At 37.6% G+C, this 19,935-nt stretch overlaps 2 protein-coding genes across 2 annotated transcripts; one reads left to right on the top strand and one right to left on the bottom strand.

Annotated features, from left to right (window-relative positions):
• The first annotated feature begins 7,353 nt into the window (after positions 1–7,353).
• Positions 7,354–9,810, top strand: LOC147858532 (uncharacterized). The gene is made up of 5 exons (XM_087327848.1): positions 7,354–7,639; positions 8,391–8,531; positions 8,691–8,810; positions 8,972–9,067; positions 9,211–9,810. The coding sequence occupies exons 1-5, from the start codon at positions 7,397–7,399 to the stop codon at positions 9,319–9,321; spliced, it is 711 nt and encodes a 236-aa protein (XP_087183974.1). The 5' UTR covers positions 7,354–7,396; the 3' UTR covers positions 9,322–9,810.
• A 1,391-nt stretch (positions 9,811–11,201) lies between these two features.
• SD3 (import inner membrane translocase subunit) lies at positions 11,202–15,482 on the bottom strand. The gene is made up of 6 exons (XM_087327673.1): positions 15,326–15,482; positions 14,365–14,652; positions 13,548–13,732; positions 13,416–13,464; positions 13,228–13,347; positions 11,202–11,550 (listed from the first exon to the last, which is right to left on the bottom strand). Exons 1-6 carry the CDS (start codon positions 15,326–15,328, stop codon positions 11,392–11,394), a joined length of 804 nt encoding a protein of 267 aa, XP_087183799.1. The 5' UTR covers positions 15,329–15,482; the 3' UTR covers positions 11,202–11,391.
• Positions 15,483–19,935: the final 4,453 nt, after the last annotated feature.

The following is a 19,935-nucleotide window of genomic DNA, read 5'->3' as shown; positions in this document are numbered from 1 at the left end:
CATATACTTTGGCATATGGGAGTGTGTAAAAGTCAATATCATTAATGTATTTGAGTAAAACTATATAATATAGTAACTGATGTTAAAAGGATCCTATTGAAACCATGTTGCTTAACTTTCCAACTTATGTGACATACACACTTTTGTAATTCCGTCCATATTCACATGCATTGATGTGCATAATATGAATAAAATTGAAGTCAAATCAAAGTAAAAATGCATTCTTGTAAGAGTACAATTCCTCTCAAACTCACATTGAGAGAGGCGAGTAATGATACTCCTAAAGGACAGAACCCACTATCAAATATATGAAGTTTATAGGTTGATACCTTGAAATCACAAAGAGGACACAATAAAGCCTTACCCAAGGCATTGCTATTCATTCAAAATATTTGCAAATCTAAGGACATACAAGAAAATATATCATCATCGTTCATGGATTATTCATCTTACATTATCAAGAGACCCTTACAAGTTTGCTTTAAAAGTTTACAACCTAAACAACCAATCATATAAAGTCCTAAATCATTATGGAAAGGTATCATCATATGAACTTGTAAATTGATCACACTATTTCATAATTGAACACTTCATCATTTGTCTTCACCTCTTTTGGAGAGAGAATAAAGTGGAGATATGCTCCACCAACTAGAAATGCCAAGAATACTCCAAAGCACACTATAGAAAGAGGCACATGGCATTATTGAGAACCAATTAGGTTCAACATCAGTCTTAACATTCCTAGTTGTTCTTGTATCTTTCTCTCTCGTAATTAGGTAAGTCAATAACACTACAAGCATTGTGTCTTGGGTTCGAAATCCAATTTCCTCACCTCTCTATTATATACTTCATATATATCTCTATTTCACTAGATGCCACTGTGGAATGTAGAGGGTGAACCCATGACCACCTGGTCTCCATTGGGCAACCTTACCAACTGGTCTCTCTCTCTCTCTCTCTCTCTCTCCACATCATCTTTTTATCTTTTCCTCTAAAGTACTCATAGTACTCATCCTCCTCTACCTCTAGTGTTAATTCCCTCTCCGTCTTCAGTACTATTCCTGACCGTTAGAACCGAATTTCTCTATCTCCTCACTCCTCCCTCCCTTCATACTAATCCTCTTATCCCTCCTTCCTCCAATACTATGGTAACTGTTAGCGCTCAAGAATATCAATATGTTTTCTCGGAGCTACAATGCTTAAAAGAAAGGTTTGTCACATTGGAACAAGAAAATCAACATCTATTGGGGGATCTTCAACAAATCTCTTTAGAAAAGCAGCAAACGCAACAACAACATGGGAAGCTAGTGTTACGATGCAACAACTTGAAGCAACCATTGCGGCATTGCAACAACAAGGGCCAAGTAGTCAAGGGATTCATAAAGAGCCCAAGATCGGCCTTCCTATGAAATTTGATGGAACGCGATCATAGTTTAGAGGATTCCTTAATCATGTACGATTAGTCATTCAAATGCATCCTTCCCGATATCCCATTGATGTATCACGAGTGGGTCTGGTAGGCACGTTGTTGTGCGGCTCAGCTTTGGCATGGTTCGCTCCATTGTTAGAAAAAAATCTCCATTACTAAATAATTTTGAGGAGTTTATAAGCGAGTTTAAAGCATGTTTTGGAGATACTAATAGCATAAGGACGGCAATCAACAAAATCTGATGATTATGTCAAGGTGATCGTCCAGCCTCCACTTACGTTGCAGATTTCCATCTACTTGCCTTCGATATCCCTTGGGATGATCAAGCATTGCTTGAGTACGGCCTACGAATGATCTCCTAACTTTCCCCGAAGAACCAAAAACGCTCACAGAGGCAATCAGTCGAGCGGTATGATGTGATAACCAACTTTTTGAACGACGTTCAGAACGCCAGTTACAAATGCCAAGGACTAGGTCAGAGCCCACATATGCCTCGATCATAGAAAAACCATTTTCAAGGGAATCATATAATACATCCCCGGAAAATACTCCAACACCAATGGAAATCGACACCACACGTCGTCGTGGACCATTGTCAGAAGAAAAAAAGCAACGACGTCGAGCAAATAAAGTATGTCTTTATTGCGAAGGACCAAGGCATATTGCAATAAACTGTCCACATAGGCCAAGAAGACATGTAAATCAAATCGTAGCTTGTACTAAACCCGAGTCTATTTCAGTAGGAGTGTCTGATAGTCCTAATAGTACTAATAGCCCAAGTCTATCGAACAAATTTGAAGTCCTTAGTCAGTTAGAAGAAGAGTTAAACGACTAAGTCCAGCCAAAATTGGAGTTGTTTGGTTGGACAACCCTAGATCTGTGCAACCCATTAGTGGTTCCATTCCCTCTAAGCAAGTTAGCAATGTGTTCTTCGCTCAAGTAACATTTAGTACTAAAAGAACCTCCCTAGTACATGTCTTAGCACTCTTAGATTCCGGAGCCAATTCTTGCTTCATGGATAGGAATTTTGCCCAAGCTCATCAGATATCCCTAAGAAAGCTTCCTTGCCTAGCATCTGTAATAGTCATTGATGGTCGCCCCATTGCTTCCGGAAATATCGTAGAAGAGTTAGAGCCGATTCAAATTGTCCTAGATAAATTGGTGTGTGTAGTATCATCTAATATAATTAGTAGTCCAGAGCATAGTATGAACCATACATGCATTTGCATTCGCGAATGATTGAAACATTCGCTTAAGAAAAACACCCTCAAAGAATGATAAATACCATACTTTTGGATTACCTGTTTATTATGAGGTAAATATGCCTAAAAAATGGGGAAAAAACAAAAAAAAACACAAGAATATTTGAATAACATTCGCATTTGTTTTCCAACGTAGGAAAACAGATGTTATGCTAGACAAACACGAATTTTACGTACTATGGTCTAGAGCATCCAATTGTCTTGGGTTTACCATGGTTCAAATTACATAGCCCAGACGTAGATTGGAGAACAAGAGAAATGCGGTATCGACAAACCCAAGGATCTACTCATCGAATTTCAACCATTTTGCTACATCAATTACGTGAGGAAGGACGCAAGGAATCGATGTTTGTATTCGTAGTATTAGTAAAACCTTCCAACACCACTTAAGAGGAATCCATAGCTCAACTCCTAGAGAAGTATTGTCATTATGCCGACGTGTTTGATAAGGTACAAGCCAATACTCTTCCTCACCATTGACCGTATGATTGTCCCATTGATTTACAACCAGGAAAAGAGCCACCATGGGACCGATCTACAACTTGTCACCAACTTAGTTAGAAGTCCTTCGAGCCTACATAGAAGAGAATTTGGCAAACATGTTCATTCGACATTCGAAATCTCCAGCCCACGCACCCATTTTCTTTGTCAAGAAAAAGGATGGTTCACTTCGTCTCGTCATGGATTACCGTGGCTTGAATAAGGTCACCATCAGGAATAGGTATGCACTTCCCCTTATCTTGAGTCTTTTAGAATGGATAAATGGACCCGCAAAGTTCTTCACAAAGATCGATTTACGAGGAGCATATAACCTTGTACAGATCCGACCGGGAGATGAATGGAATACCTCTTTTCGCACCTGATATGGTCACTTCAAGTATACAGTTATGCCATTTGGTCTCACCAATGCGCCAGTAGTCGGCAAATGATATATTCTGAGATCTCTTGGATATCTATTTGATCATCTATTTGGATGATCTTCTAGTTTATTCAAAGACTCAAGAAGAGCATGATTCTCATGTATTATTAGTATAGTTAAAACAACTTCGAGAACATGGTCTTTATGCAAAATTGGAAAAATGTAGTTTTGAGTGCAACCAGGTGGAATTTCTATGTTATGCCATCTCCTCGGAAGGCATCTCTATGGATCCAGCTAAGGTCAAAACTGTGGTAGAGTGGCAGACTCCACGTTCGTTGTGAGATGTGCAATGTTTTTTAGGCTTCACAAATTTCTACCGCAAGTTTATACATGACTACTCAAAGCTTTTTTGGCCTCTCACACAGCTTACCAAGAAGGGGCAGTTGTTTGTTTGGTCTAAGGAAGTGGACATGTCTTTTGTGAGTCTTAAGAAAGCATTTACATCAGCTCCTATTCTAGCTCATGTTGATCCGAAAAAATCGTTCATCATTGAGGCAGACGCGTCGAATGTCGCCCTTGATAGCACTCTATCACAACAAGGCGACGATGAAAAACTACATATTGTGGCTTTCCACTCATGCAAGTTTGACGCCGCCGAAATCAATTACGAGATACATGACAAGGAGTTATTAGCAATAGTGGACTCTTTCACACAATGGAGGAATTTTTTAGAGGGATCTTCTCATCAAGTCATCGTATTTAGTGATTACAAAAATCTTGCCTACTTCCAGAGTGCTCATGTATTAAATTGAGAACAAGCTTTGTGGGCCCAATTCCTCATCATCTGTCGAAGTGCATCCATCGCTCGTAGCTCCATCATATGTGCTCCGTCCTAGTCCGCGCTTGGTGTGTCACCGGCCATAAAGGGAAGGATAATGTCACAGTCATAACAACAATTATGTTAAGATTCGAACTCTTGACTTCTTGTATTATAATCAAGTATTATATTGTAACCAACACATCCAAGTACATAGTTATGTTATATATATCTTCGCAAATTATCTATTCACGTTCTAGGAGTTTTTAGAAATTTCTAGAACTAGAAGGTTCTAGAGGGTTCTCCTAAATATTCTCTAGAATATTCTAATGCATGTACTTCAGCTCACAGTATAAATACTTGTAACTCCCTTAGTCCCTTTCAAGGGATTCAACACCAGTCATTGACACATCGATCTAGTATTCTCGTTTCGCCTCATCTTTGTCTCCTTGATCTTTATTTTTGTCTTCATGCCCTCATGTCACTCACAACATCTAGAGTTCCTATCCTCGTCACATCTAGCTCCAAGTTAATCCGTCACTCGTAGCCCCATCATTTGTGCTCTGTCCTAGTCCGCGCTTGGTGTGTCCGTAACAACTCGTTTCGACTTCAAAATTACATATCGTCCTACCATGAAGCAAGAAGGGAAGGCAGATGCATTATTGTGGCACTCATATCTAGCACCTGTCACATTCTAGACCCAAACCTCTGACTTTTAACACATAGTGCATTGTATTGTGTTAACCATATGGAAACTCTTGTGAACTATCCACATTCGACTGTGAACTTATATATATTGTAGAGTCTAGTGTATAGTACATTCGAGAATATTCTAGTCGTTAGTATATTCTAGAATTATTTTGTAGTATATTCTAAACGGGTATATTTTCTAGAATATACTAACAACTAGAATATTCTCGAATGTACTATACACTAGACTCTACAATATATACAAGTTCACAATTGAATGTGGACAGTTCACAAGAGTTTCCATATGGTTAACACAACACAATGTATTGTGTGTTAAAAGTCAGAGGTTCAAGTCTAGAATGATCCAGCACCTCGTCCCTGTGATCCAGCATTCGATAATCAAAAGCAAGTAATCTTGGGACTAGCACGACTGCAAGCAACATGGGTTTTTGACACTCCATTGGATTCCTGCATTATCAATACGATACGTGAAGACTTGAAGATAGACACTTTCGCTCAAGCCATTCTAGTGCAAATTGATCCCTCTCATGCATCCTATTCACAGTCGCAACAACCATGTACGGACTATCGACAATTCGAATGTCATGATGGATTACTATTCTTTAAGAAACTCTTGCATGTTCCCAATGATTCTTGTCGCCTTCAAGTAGTCCAAAATTGTCATGACACATATACAACTGGTCATTTTGGTAGTACTAAAACATTGGATTTAGTACAACGATCATTTTGGTGGCCTCATATGCGACGATTTATTGAAGGCTATGTTTGGACATGTGATACATGTTGTAGAGCCAAGATGCCAAGACACCATCCATATGGTTTATTGGAACCATTACCAATTCCAAGCAAGCCGTGGCAGCCCATTTCACTAGATTTTATCACAGATCTTCTAGTTTCAAAGGGATTCGATGCGATCTTAACAGTAGTAGATCGATATACTAAGATGGCACATTTCCTGCCTTGTATTGAGGAAATCACTAGTGACGAAACCGTCGAAATTGCCATGCGTGAGGTATTTCGACATCATGGCCTCCTAGATAGTATCATCAGCGATCGATGACCAAGGGGGGTGGGAGTAGTGTCATGATATCGCATGGTATGGCTTCAAAAAGATTTAAACCCAAGACCTTGTGTCACATGAGTTAAAGCTCTACGATTAAGCTATACATTGTAATACAAAAAATATTGTTTTCATTTATTATTTCACTTAGAAAATCCACGTATATTCTAGCTTTCTCTGGAACATTCTAGAAATGTCAAGAATACTCCTAAGCACACTATAAAAAGAGGCACATGGCATTATTGAAAACCAATTCGGTTCAGCGCCAGTCTTAAGCCTCATAGTTGTTCTTGTATCTTTCTCCTTATAATATATATCTTCTACTCTCTCTCTCTCTCTCTCTCTCTCTCTCTCTCTCTCTCGTGAGTTTCACACCATCTTTTCCTCTTAAGTACTCATAGTACTCATCCTCCTATACCTCTAGTACTAATTCCCTCTCAGTCTTTAGTATTATTCCCAACAACCGCAACCCTAACACATCTTGTTTTGTACATGAAATGAGGACAGATTTATGCATATTAATTCTCAATCCTGTAGCATTTGAAAACAATTCCCACACATCTCTTGTCTTACTAATATTTTCCCGATTAAGTACCAAAAACATAATATGGTCCTCTACAAGAGCGTGAACAATACATGGCATCCCTGATGGCAACCTTAGTCCAAGCAATTCTTCCTCCATAGCCATATTGTGTAACTTAACAAGAATAGGATGTGACACAATAGTGAATAGTAAAGGATTGACCAGGCATCCTTGTCTAATCGATTGTGTTAATCCTCCATTAAACATCACATGTGAAACCAAACCCTCCCCTAATGTGTACATCAACTTAGACATACGATCACCATATGAGACATCGACTGATTTATAAATGACCAATCCACATTATCATAGGCTTTCTCGATATCCAATTGTAGCAACACTAATTCTTGTTTAGACTCCTTTGGATAGTCAATTGCCCTTTGAACATTTAAAATATTATGTAAAATGCCTCTTTTTGCTAAGAACCCACCCATACTCAGAGCATTATGAACAATAGATCTTTTTGCTCTCTCTCTCTCTCTCTCTCTCTCTCTCTCTCTCTCTCTCTCTCAATGGTCTCAAACAGTGACCACACCATGTCTAGAGTCTAGACTAACTTATATACTTAGAACAGAAGTAAATGAAGTGTAGGTAGGGATCTAGAACAAAATACATTGCGAAGTGAATAGAAGAAGTGTTGAGTTTCCTCGCTGCAGAGTCTTGTGAGCCATAGCTATGGCCATGGCGATGGCGATGGCGATGCCATCAGATCCTGTCCAGTTCTTGGGCTTTGCCACCTGCGCCTGGACGCTCGCCTTCCTTTCCGTGCGATATCTTCTGCCTCAACGCTCCCATGACTTCTGCAATCGTGTTGTTTCTCTCCTCCATGTCGCTGTCTCTCTCACGCTCTCGTCTCTCGCTTTAGCAGACTGGGAAAACATCTTCTCCACTCTCGGAAGCCCTCCATCGCCAATGCAGGTTTTTCTCTGTCTATGTCTTACATTTTTTCAAGCTGTCCTGTCTGTAAGTCTTTCTCCATCTGTTTTTCTCTTGCTTGGGAATCGGACTAGAAATGATCGATTTCTCTTTCTTCTTTTTGTCTATAATATACCTGCTTACAAATCAGGCGAGATGGGATCGATCTTTTTAATCTCTTTTTTCTCTGTGACATTCTTTCTGGGAGAAAGTATCCATTTTTCAATCTGATTTCCTCTGTAGGATGTCGTTTTGAAAATTACGAGGATAAAGGATCGATCGGTCCATCATTCACTTACTCTTTTTCTGTGTTGCTCGTATGGAACTTTAGAGAGATGGATTTTTTTCTCTGTTTCCGTATTTTTTTGCCTTTCCGTATTTCCTTTTCTTTTTTTATAAATTCTCGCTTGGAATTCAGTTAAAACGTGGCCACAATCCATCACTCTCTCCCACTAATTTCCTTGTTTATTTCTCTGAACACAATTGATCTGTTTGAAGAAAGTCAATATCGATTCCTAGGCTGTCCAGTGGGCTTATATGAGGCGTTCCATGGAACCTCAAAGTACGATGTAGAATACCGTTCAAGTTCCTGTGAAGTATCTTCCATGATACAGGATTGTTTTCAAATTCTATTATTTTCTTTCTCTACCTGTATGTTATCTGTTATCTAGCTTAAGATACTATTGATAAGGTTTCCTTTTTGCTTATATTTTTGCTAATTTGTTTCTTTTCTTGGGGTACATTTGTAATGCAGATGCTCACGATGTCAATAAGCCTGGCATATTTCATATATGATTTTTTCTGTTGTCTTTTTGACACCCGGATTGATTACTCCAATATCATCCATCACACTGTTACTATCAGCACCCTTGCCTATTCTGTATTTTTTGTGAAGGTATGCATTTTCTTTTTTAGCTGGAGAAACAGGAAAAATATTGTTAATTTTCATGATCTATTTTCATTTTAGTCGATTAGTTTATTCTCTTGCATTATAATTTGGAGTTAAATATTAAAGAAGCATATGACAATGATATTGATTTCACATACTGTGCAGTGTGGAACAGAGATTGTGATGTGTCTTTGGTTGTCAGAGCTGTCAAACCCCTTTATGCATACACGTGAGCTCTTGAAAGAACTTGGCTTAAAAGATACAACTTTTGCAGTTGCAAATGACGTAAGTCTTGTGGCTATTAGCATATGAGAGAGAGAGTCCAATATGACATACGGGATTGATAGAATTATTATTGATGTTTATGGAGACCAAATAGATGAGTCCCATCATGATGTGCAAAATTGTGGGTCTCCCAAATTTGTGACGATTTTTTATGTATGCAGGTAATTTTTGCTCTAGTATTTGGTTTTGGCAGGCTATGCCTTGGACCTTACGTAGTGTATTTGACTGTGTGTGCTGACAACCCAATACCTGTAAAGGTACTTATGGCTCAAAATTATACTATTATCTAACAATGTCTGAGTTGTTCATATATTTTCTCTTCAAAATAGAGATTGCATGAGCAATATGTGGAGGTCAGGACTTCCATACCTGAGCTAAAAATTGTCAAGTTTTTTGTCAGATTGGTGCTTTGGGCATCCAGTTTGTGAGCATTTTTTGGTTCTACAAAATTGCTCGAATGGCTGTTTACAAACTCACAGGGGGAAAGAAATCAGGGAAAAAACAGCGATGAGGTTCATAATTGGAAAAATGTTATTTTTCCTTTTGGAGGTCAATTATATAAGTTTTATCTTATTTGAAAAGATTGGTGGATTTGGAGATTAGAGATTGTTTTGAGTTTCTGTGCGACTCTCTAGAGATGTAATTTTTTCGTACGATTCCAAAAAGCCGAACCAATTTGGAAAGATTAAGGTGAGCTTGGATATTACAGATGATTATGGTGAATTTTGTACATTAGAGATGTTTATGATGAACAATGGATATAAGAGACGTTTTGAGTTCTGAGAGGCTCCCTATAGATGCAAATGCAATATTTTTCATATTGGTTCCAAAAAGCCAAACCAATGTGGAAATATCAAGGTGAGCTTGGATATTAGAGATAGTTATGGCCTGTGGAGGCTCCATTGAAAAGCATTTCCTTGTGCCAACCAATCTTTACAACTGTGCATTTAGAGCTTGTAACTGTTCTCACTATTTTGTCAATTCGATACGTATTTTACTCTTGACCCTCAAAACTGTGGATAAATTGTATAGAACTTATTCAGATGACACTTGTGCACGTTATGAATTGCTTGCTTATAAACTTTTGGATGATATCTTTTGCTTGCTTGTGAATTAAATTTATTTGTTTTAACTGATTGGTATGTTTATTTATAAGTTTGGATGTAATGTAGATGTAAACTTCACATATCGTCTGCTGTTTGCTTGTAAATCTAAACTGAATTAATCAAATTGTACAATTGATTTTAACTGAACTGATGAAACTGTGACACAACGGAAAGTTGGTGTGAGGGAGAAAACGGTTGGTGGAAAGGTCAATTCGTTTCATTTCCATGGAGGGTACACGTGGAGTTCTCTAGCCTAGGCAAAGCATCAGATATACGTTTCACTATCCATTAACAGTGAAATCGTAAATCTTATTAGGTATTAAGAAAGCACAGCAGATTTTAACTCTTACTGAAGAAGAAAATTTTATCGAATTAAGAATAATACGCCCATATTCTTATATGTGAGACCGCACATTGTTATGGTGGGCACATTCTTATGTATATCTTATGTATATTCTTATGGTATTAAGAAAGCACAGCAGATTTTAACTCTTACTGAAGAAGAAAATTTTATCGAATTAAGAATAATACCCCCATATTCTTATATGTGAGACCGCACATTGTTATGGTGGGCGCATTCTTATGTATATCTTGTCAAATTGGGATCCTTTCACAGATTTCATTTTGCTGGGTGTACATTGTGTCTGAACCTTACAGAGAGTCTATCATTGAATGTTCCTACACAAAAATGTTATAAATTGCAAGACAGTCTCAACTCCACCAAGTTCATTACTCTGCAGCTTAAACAGACACCAGTAAAATGAAGGTGCTGGCATATCTTTTTATAAGTTAACATGAATGCATCTTCAGCAATGAAATAGGTATGAGTGCATTGACGAATTTAGGACTCCACAAGATAACCTGAGATTAGACATCTCAACTTGGCAATGAGTAGGTTTATAAAAGTAGTTATGATGAACTTCTGATAAAAAATAACTATCTGAATTGACATACCTTTTTTAGATAATATATCCGCTGCACACAAGCAGTCTTTGATCTATGATAGGTCTTGTTCAAATTTATGAACAGTAGATATAACTCTAATACCCATTAGCATTTCCTTTCATCAGTAGCAAATGTGACTCGACATTACTGTATTTGTCTAATTTAAAAGCTGCATTTTCCAACTCTTCTGCATTTGCTGCCAAATAATTGAATAATGCCCAAAATTTTTATTCTTTTTCCCTGCCACATTACACTTATAATTATGTTTCCCCATATGCAACGTAGATTTTCATCCCGGGGTCATGATGGTGCATTAGAAAGTTTAAAGGTAACACAACGCTTGAAAATTGCAGTTCAAATTATGGTTGCAAAACAGTTAACTCCCTATACACAAATTCAGGGATTTTCGCAGTTTTTAACATGCAAGTAAAATCATAAACTCAGTCACTCAAAAACGTTTACACGGTATTTCAAGGCCACAAAAACGTTCATTGTTAACCTTTTGTTAAAGAGCATGATAGCTAGACATCTCAAGCAGGAACATATGACTCTAGCATCAACCGAGTGGGTGATGGGGCAACAATGTCAACGATTAAGTATGTGAACTTCCACTGCTTATCTTCTCTATCCTTGAACATCTCTGAATGAACTTGTCCATATCCATGTGGGCCACGCACATAAAACTGAACCTGTAAAATAAAACACAGTTTATAATGACATACTTTGAAATAAATAAGAATTAAACCACAGTAGCAACCGAGTTACCAAAGTTTCCATTTCTCTTTTACTGGAATACTCGTCCCGTCATAAAGGTCAGAGGGGGTAGGGGGTTTAGGGTGTTCTGATCAGTTTTCAAAAGTTTTGGGGGCATTCTTGTAAATATAAAAAAGGTAGGGTAAAATATCTTGTAAAACAAGCATGCCAGAAGTGGAAATGGTAAGCACAGGTAAATGTTCAGAAAAGTAAATAAGAGAGCAAAATGGAGTAGGATGAGCACAAACAGTTCGCATCAAGGCATTCACAACATAAAAGTTCGTAAGAGTAATAAAAGATAGAAAGCAATGATTCTTTTGGCATCAAAAGTGATAGAAGGCTGTTTAATACTGAAGAGAATGGCATGGGAATTTCTGAATTCTTTGCAACAATCATTTGTGTCTACCAAGCCTTTCTTTCTAATATGTTCCCATTTAGTAAAAATAGGGTAAAAAATAATGAATAGATCACAAGTGCATCCCCAAATTATCTGGGATGACCTCAATCTGAGAGGTTAAAAACTTAAAGGTGGTCTACGAGGTATCCAGTCACAAAGTCTCCATTACACGCCATTCACTTGTTCAGGGGAAGAATCATGCATGCACATGGTCTAATAGTGAAGGAGAATAAAAGAAGATTGTAACCCTAAACCCTAAACCCTAAAACAGTCAATAACATAGGAGTTTGTAACCCTTTGCAACCATAATTTGTGCTTACCAAGCTTTTCTGTATAAGATGTCTCCATTTAGTAAAAATAGGGTCCACCTGAATTATCTGGGATGATGAATAATATCAAAAGTCCATGACATACCTCAATCTGAGAGGTTAAAACTTAAAGATGGTATAGGTGGTAGCCACACATTCACAGTTTCCACATTATATGCTATTCGCCAATTCAGGAGAAGAATCATGCACGCAATACATATACGGGGTGATGCACATGATCAATAGTGGAAGAACACCTGCCCCATGCACAGATATTTTAGAACTGATCGTCACAACTGTTCTTTTAACTATACAATTATTGAGAGCCTCCAAAAGATGAGGATCAAGAATTGCCCATTGTACCTATCTTGAAGGCAAGGGAATGATCTCACGGAACATCAACGAGATAAATTACATGATTCTATGACTATGCACAATAGCACCAAGCTTTATGGGTTACTTCTAGAGTATGAGTTCAACAGATGGACCAATTGACGCAGAAAGAGAGCTACAAGCCATGCAGGTTTTAGTTTCACTCTGTAGTATATACTAGCATTCCCATCTTCACGTTTCAATCCATAATAGACCTACTTTGGATTTACCTAGAACAACCATTCATACTGTGCCACTCTAGCTTGCCCAATAATCCTTAATAGTATCGAGGCAGTTTTAAAATCCTCACAAGAAACCTCTATGCGTTTTTGCTTTTGTATGGATGCGATATTACTGTCCATGATTGTAGTTTTTTCCATTTCCCATGGATAGATTTACTCATCTAGGAGTACACCCAAAAACAAGGATTTTGGAGCAGAACAAGATATATTAAAATCTCACGATATACCAACCAATAAACAAAAGGCATAAGGAAAAACATTATGATTTAGTAACCACGGATATGTCTCCCCTACCTCAACTCGTTGAACTCCATCTTCATCTGACCATGCACGATGAGGAATATGTTGTCTTGCTGCACGATTCCGTGTATCTTGTCCATATCCAGTTATAGGAGAGCCAATTCGTACAGTCACCTATACAAAAACATCATTATGTTAAATAATTAGAAGAAAACATGTTCAGAAAAATATTGCATGCTCACCTGATTATCATTCTGAACCCTATGCAATGCTTTGTTAAAGACTTTATACCTGAAACATGTAATATGCAATTGGTTAAACACCCAAGTAGCAATATCAAACCGATACTCATAAGATCAACAAACAAAACTCACTCTTTGGGTTCAAAGATTAGCTCCTTGAATACTCCATACGCGGCAAACCCAGCAACTGCAAAACCAACAAGAATGATGAAGCTGTATGAAGCACCTTCAACAAACGTGACAGGTTTTTGAGGTATCTTGTCTGTGAGAGAATCAAAAGGATCTTCGTCTTGTGTAGCAATATCTGACCTTGCAGCCTGCAGAAATACATGTATAGACATAAATGTTTTCAAGATCAAGAAAGAATGTGTCTTATGAGCATATACCATAAAGTTTTTGCATGAGTTCTACTAATTTAGTTAATGACACAAAAACTGTCAGGTTAAGCATTCAATTCAGCAAATTATCTCATATTCTGTGCCAGATTTAACGTCTATGTATAGTGAAAATGGGTTCTAAAGGCTCAAGTGTAATGAGAAAAAGAAAATTATATATAGCAACTTTAAATTTCATGGTCAATGAGTGCTTCGAAATTATCAATCTTAATGAGATAAAGGAAAAGATTTCCTCACAAACTCATAAATACATGCAACCGATCGTCGCTTCACAAAATGCCTATTACATATATCATAATATTCGAAATAAAAACCACAAGTAATCTGACTCCCAATAGGTATTTGCAATTCCAGGCACAATGATTGCTTTCAAAAAACCATCTAAGTGCTGAAACTTAATAGATGAAAGAAAAATATATAGGCTCTAACAAAGTTATTTCATGGGTAACAAGGCTTAAAGCAGCCATAGTTAATCCAGATTTCTCTAGCTAAACAATAACTTGTGTGATCAAGCTTAATGAAGTATGACATGAAGAAGATTCAGAGAACCATACCTTTTTTTTGGCACGCTGACTAGGTGACTGGGTAGTATACAATTTAACCGAGCCATGAGATGAAATCTTAGAATGAAGCAATTTTTTTTGGCTCGATATCAACCAATTAGTTGTTGTTCGATCATTGAGTGGATGCAAGCACACATTTTTCAGCAAACTCTGATCAACTATTGAATTTACACCGGAATGAAAATAGTGGTATTTTACAACTGAATTGCAATGGCGATAATTTAAGGGTCTCTGAATGGATTTGATTACATAATAACTGAGTCTCCCAATCCCTCGTCCCTACACATTCCGCAAAACATCAAATCATTACTAGAAACGGCTTCCTAGGCTCATAAACATTAATCAAGAAATTTAAGAATTGTTCTTTAATGTCATCAATATTTGGCAAAAGAACAAAACATCTTTTTTGGAACCAACTTTTTTAGGGCCATTAAGCTTCTTAAAGGTTTTTTGCTGAAGAGAATCCGCCTTCTTTTTTATGCAAACCATATGAAATGAGGGAAACAAGTGTTTGTATTAATAAGTTGCTTATATTATATGTATTAGGAAATCCCTTAAAAACAAAATAACAACAATTCTATACAAATAAATCCATATTGGAAGATTCTCTCTCTCTTCCTCTCTCTCTCTCTCTCTCTGGGCTATACCCTACTGGCAAGCCAAGGATTTATTAGCCCGTGTACCAAGGTTCAAAACTCACTATATACACTGCTTTACTAGATGCCACCGCAGAATGTAGTGGGTTCAACACGACACTTTCAGGTCCCGGCTGGACAGCCTTACCAACTGAGATACAAACATCTCTCTCTCTCTCTCTCTCTCTCTCTCTCTCTCTCTCTCTCTCTCTCTCTCTCTCTCTCTCTCTCTCTCTCTCTCTCTCTTGCCTGTTCTTCCAAAACTAAAATCGATTAATCTCTCACCCTCTCCCTCTCTGCCACTCTTGAGTGCATACCATGTTAGAGACTTCAGAGGAGCTCCATCTTCATCGCAGCAATCCAAATACTTCAGAAGAAAGGAAAGGTTGAAGAGACTTTACATACGTATGGATGGATCGAGAGAGAGTAGGAGATGTAGCCTTTAGGTTATTATGTACATATACAGTATGTATATTATATATTACATCACAGAAGAACACCCATCACTCTTTTCCCTTCATGTTCTGCGAGGAAATTATATATGTATGTACAAAAATACCCCTCCCATATACATATATATAACCCCCATGTGGTTCTCAGATTTCCACCGGATACCCCTCCATTCTAAACCTTGATTCTCTCATTCTCTCTAAAAAGCGAGCAAACTTGCTTTCGTGAGGAAGAAACCCAAGGGCATGTGGATCGACCCGCTCCCTCCCCAATGAGATGACGAAGGTTAAATTTCTCTTATCAACTCATATGTCCTAGGTTTCGGACCTCACCTTTAACCTTCAAATATGTAGTAGTAAAATTAAACAACTCTTCTATGAACTTGTCTCTTCATCATCGTGATGATGACCACTATTGCTTCTCATCAACTACAATAGAGTTAGATGGCCATCTTGTATACCCCATCTTTTTACTCTCAATGATAATATCACAACTACCCCTCTTATGCATAATTTGTTGTTTCATCGATGCGGTCGTCATTGATGCTTCTTGTACACCATAATAAATCTAGGCGCCATGTTTTTATACTAGTTAAAACAATACAATTTTGAATAACTAACCTCCCTAATTATTATTCATATGGATCAACGCTCTTCAACATGCAGTAACTCACCCAAGGACTACCCTCAAAGGAAGTCTATCGATTCTACCATGTCATGTAGGCACCATGTGAATTAACATCAATCACGCATCCAAGAACTCCCATCGCAGATACAATGCGTCAATTTTAACTACAACCTTCACCCAACAACCCATTGTGAGTAAATCCTACCCAATGGGCATCAACCACGAGGTCAATGTAACCCCTCTTCATTGGGACCAATATAGAGTTGTCCCTCATTCCCAAATATGGAGTTTGTTATGACATCAATTAGGTCATTTCAACACCATTATGGTTGCTAGATAGACACTAATTATAAGGATCCAACAGAAGATTCATTGGGATTAGTATAGAAGATATGTTCCAAGTATACATATGACATCAAAAGGCACATAGCTCCCTTCATTGGGATGGAGGCTCGTGAATAAGTGAGACAACATAACATAACCAAGCATAGATGGAAGAAGGCTAATGTGAATAATGCTTCTTGCATTGTTGTTGAAAATGCTAGACAAAGCTCCGTTGTAAAAGCATACAAGAGCAGCCGACATATTTTAGAGCACCATCAATCCTCCGTCCCCCCATAATTGACCGTTTCCACCGACAGTAGGTGGCTAGGGCATTAGTAAAAGCGAGGAAGCGAGAGTAGGAATAATAGAAGTTACGAAGTTGATACAAAGTGCCAAAGAAATAGAGAGCATCCCATGATGCTTCTTGCTACAAGCATAATCTTGAGAACCAATTGTATAACTAAAATTAATAGTGTAGGGGTAGGATAGTCGGGAAACCTATTATCCTAAGTATTGGGACAAACCGAAAAGGACCTATCACACCTAGGAACATGTGGTATCTAGGAGCTATGGAAAGGGGACTAGCTAACCCCTATAATATGACACATTGAGACGTTATCAAAATTCTAATTGTGAGGGTAAGCTTTGAATATGTTATGGAACAACCAAGGTAATAATAACATAAGGGAATATTTTATGGTATGGGACACCAATGGTGTTTTGTGTTTGTCTCATGTTCATCACTCAGAGATGGTCAATGTGGTCGAGGCACCCTTTACCGATTATTCTCATTAATCTCTTATTCTTTTGGTCACCATCTTTTTTTTCGTAATACTTCCTACACTAGATTCATTGGTTGTTGTACCCATCTACATGCACACAAAACATGCATTGTTATGACAAGAAATCCATGTCATTATATACTCATTGTCGTCGATGTAGACAACATAGATAGAATGGATTAAGGGTGCATAGTCCCACCAACCACCCTCGAGCAAAGGATATGAGAAAAACATAAAATGTCATTTGTGCCCCATACAACATGAATGACTTATGTTATGCATTGGCAGTTGAATAACACATCCAAAGAAAATAGCTTAGCCTCGTCAATAAAGTTTGAACAATGTTTTAAGGTGTCACAAGAAATAGGTTAGCTAGTTCTCTTTCTATAGCCCAAGACCTAAGGCTCTCATATACAATGTGTTCCCATGTCTCATAAGTCACTATGGGTTTGTCCCATGTTTTAGGATAACTAGCTTCCTGATTATCATATCCTTAAACCATGAAAAATAACTTTAGGAGTGATATGCACGGTTGTGTCTAGAACAAGCAACCTCAAAAAATCCAATACAAGTTAGTGGATACACCAATTGTTCATGACTCATGAATAAGGTGAAATCTTGCAAGGAACATTCTAGTTCTCCTGTAACTAAGCTAATGGATGTGATAAGATAGTCTTGGCAAATGATAACATTTATTGTTTCCTAAGCACATATTGACTAGCTTGAGTCCCAACATTGTATCAATTAGCCATGATGTACCATGGTTACTCTCAGAATTATCAAGAAACATCATGTGCAATTGGACACATTTAACAAGCTTTGGAAGATTGAGAATCATGATAGTAAACTTGAAGTTGAAGAATGACTAACGATGTATAAAAAGATAGCGAAGTTGAATGTGAACTAGAAACAATCCGATAGTCCCTCACCACTGTTGTGATCCATTATGAGGTGAGAGAGGAACAACTCTAAACCAATGGGATGCCCTTGTTGACACCAAGGAGAAGCTCATTTAGTCCTATGATAAGACCATCATCACCAAAGGTATAACCGTGATAGATAATGTTTGGGTATCCAAATGGTTGCGCACCACGAGCCAATTGCGTCATTTGTTTGGTGGTACCACAAACAACATGCAATGGTTCATTAATTTATTGTAGGAGCACCTTTGCATGTGAGAATAGGTTCCCTTTTCGAGACAACAATGACATATATGCATAAACTTTTGACCTCACTCAAGACCAAAATACAATGACATTGATGTTGAAGGATGTTATGACAAACAAACTCAAAGACCAAACCCTCTCATTTTATGGTAGATCAACTACAAGATGTCACAAACATTGTGACGGGAATGACTATGGAGGTGGTTGGACTACAACTACTTTGGGTTGATTGGGATATACATGTTCAATTTATAATGCAAGAAGACATATATTATTGGATGTGGAACCAATTGTTGAGATAAGGAATGATATTGAACAAACTTATGATGAGTTGGTCGTGAATGTGACCAATGAGGTCCAACAATTGACATGAGATCACCAGCATTGCGGAAGCTCCTCCAACACTTTCTCCTTTCTTGCTTGTAGTCAACATATTCCAAATGAGGGAGCTCCCCCTTGTTGCCTTCCATCACTCCAACCATCGTCAATGAGGATGTTGTGTCCATGACCGTGTTGGTTGAAGCCTGAAGGTGCAGAGCAAAGGATGAGGTCAACTTGGCTATTGTTGATCATTCATCTTCAAATACCTAGGTATGAAGAAGTTTATCTCCTTTTTGTTTCTTCTCAGTTTTGGCCCATGGATGTGCCATTGGTATAATATTGATAGAAAACATAGGTGATAATTAAAGAAATTAAATCTTTCATTACAATATTGCCTTGTGTATTTTTTCTCTCCACACACACAGACCACTTCTATTTTCTTCTTTGGCTTAATAATCCTTGATAGAGCTTCCACATTTCTTTACATAATGATCATGCATCGTATTACCAATGGGGTGTTTATTGGAATTATGGAAGTAAATTATTCTTTCATAAAGAAAGGGAACGTAGAAGTAATTAATCTAGTATGCATGTCAAATGTCAATATAGTCTTGAGTAGTATCCGACTGTACACAATAATTAGCTACAAGCCTACAACAATGAGTCCAATAAGATTAAGTAGTCACAATATCCCTTTCCATAAAAATCGTGGGAATATTTTTCCAAATATATTATTAGTTACAATAACGAGTGGCAATAAGATTAAATAGTCTTGATATTTTTCCTTTAAGCATCATTCCTTTGAGGTTAATGATAAGCATTAACATAAGGATACAGAAAATATATCAATTGAGCCCCTTAATTACGAAGGCTTCCATCTAACCTTATGGATGATAGCCTTCAAAGGTTGTCATTACTAATTACCTAGGATACACACATGTGCCACACAATCACAAAAAACTATTTAGAGAGAATATCCATAAATGAAAACAAAAGCATAAAACAATGAGTGGAGGAGGAATGTTCACAAAAATTTTAAAAGGAAATGAGATAGTGTATTCCCACAAAGATGATGATGATGTTTTATCCTCTTCAAGAGAACACTAATGGGACATTTGGAACCCAAAAACCAAACAACTGGGTTTTCATCTTGATAGAGTACATAGGTAAAATACGCCTTGCATGTACATTCCTCAAAGAGAAGAGGTGTTCACTTTGTCACGTCATACACGTGACCTAATTACCTAATGGAAAATT

The sequence above is a fragment of the Azolla caroliniana genome, unplaced genomic scaffold (genome assembly GCF_043228905.1).
Source record: "Azolla caroliniana isolate FFs.n. ecotype wild unplaced genomic scaffold, voAzoCaro1.0.p SCAF_11, whole genome shotgun sequence".
Classification (NCBI taxonomy): Eukaryota; Viridiplantae; Streptophyta; class Polypodiopsida; order Salviniales; family Salviniaceae; genus Azolla; species Azolla caroliniana.
This window is presented reverse-complemented; position numbering and strand designations above follow the sequence as displayed.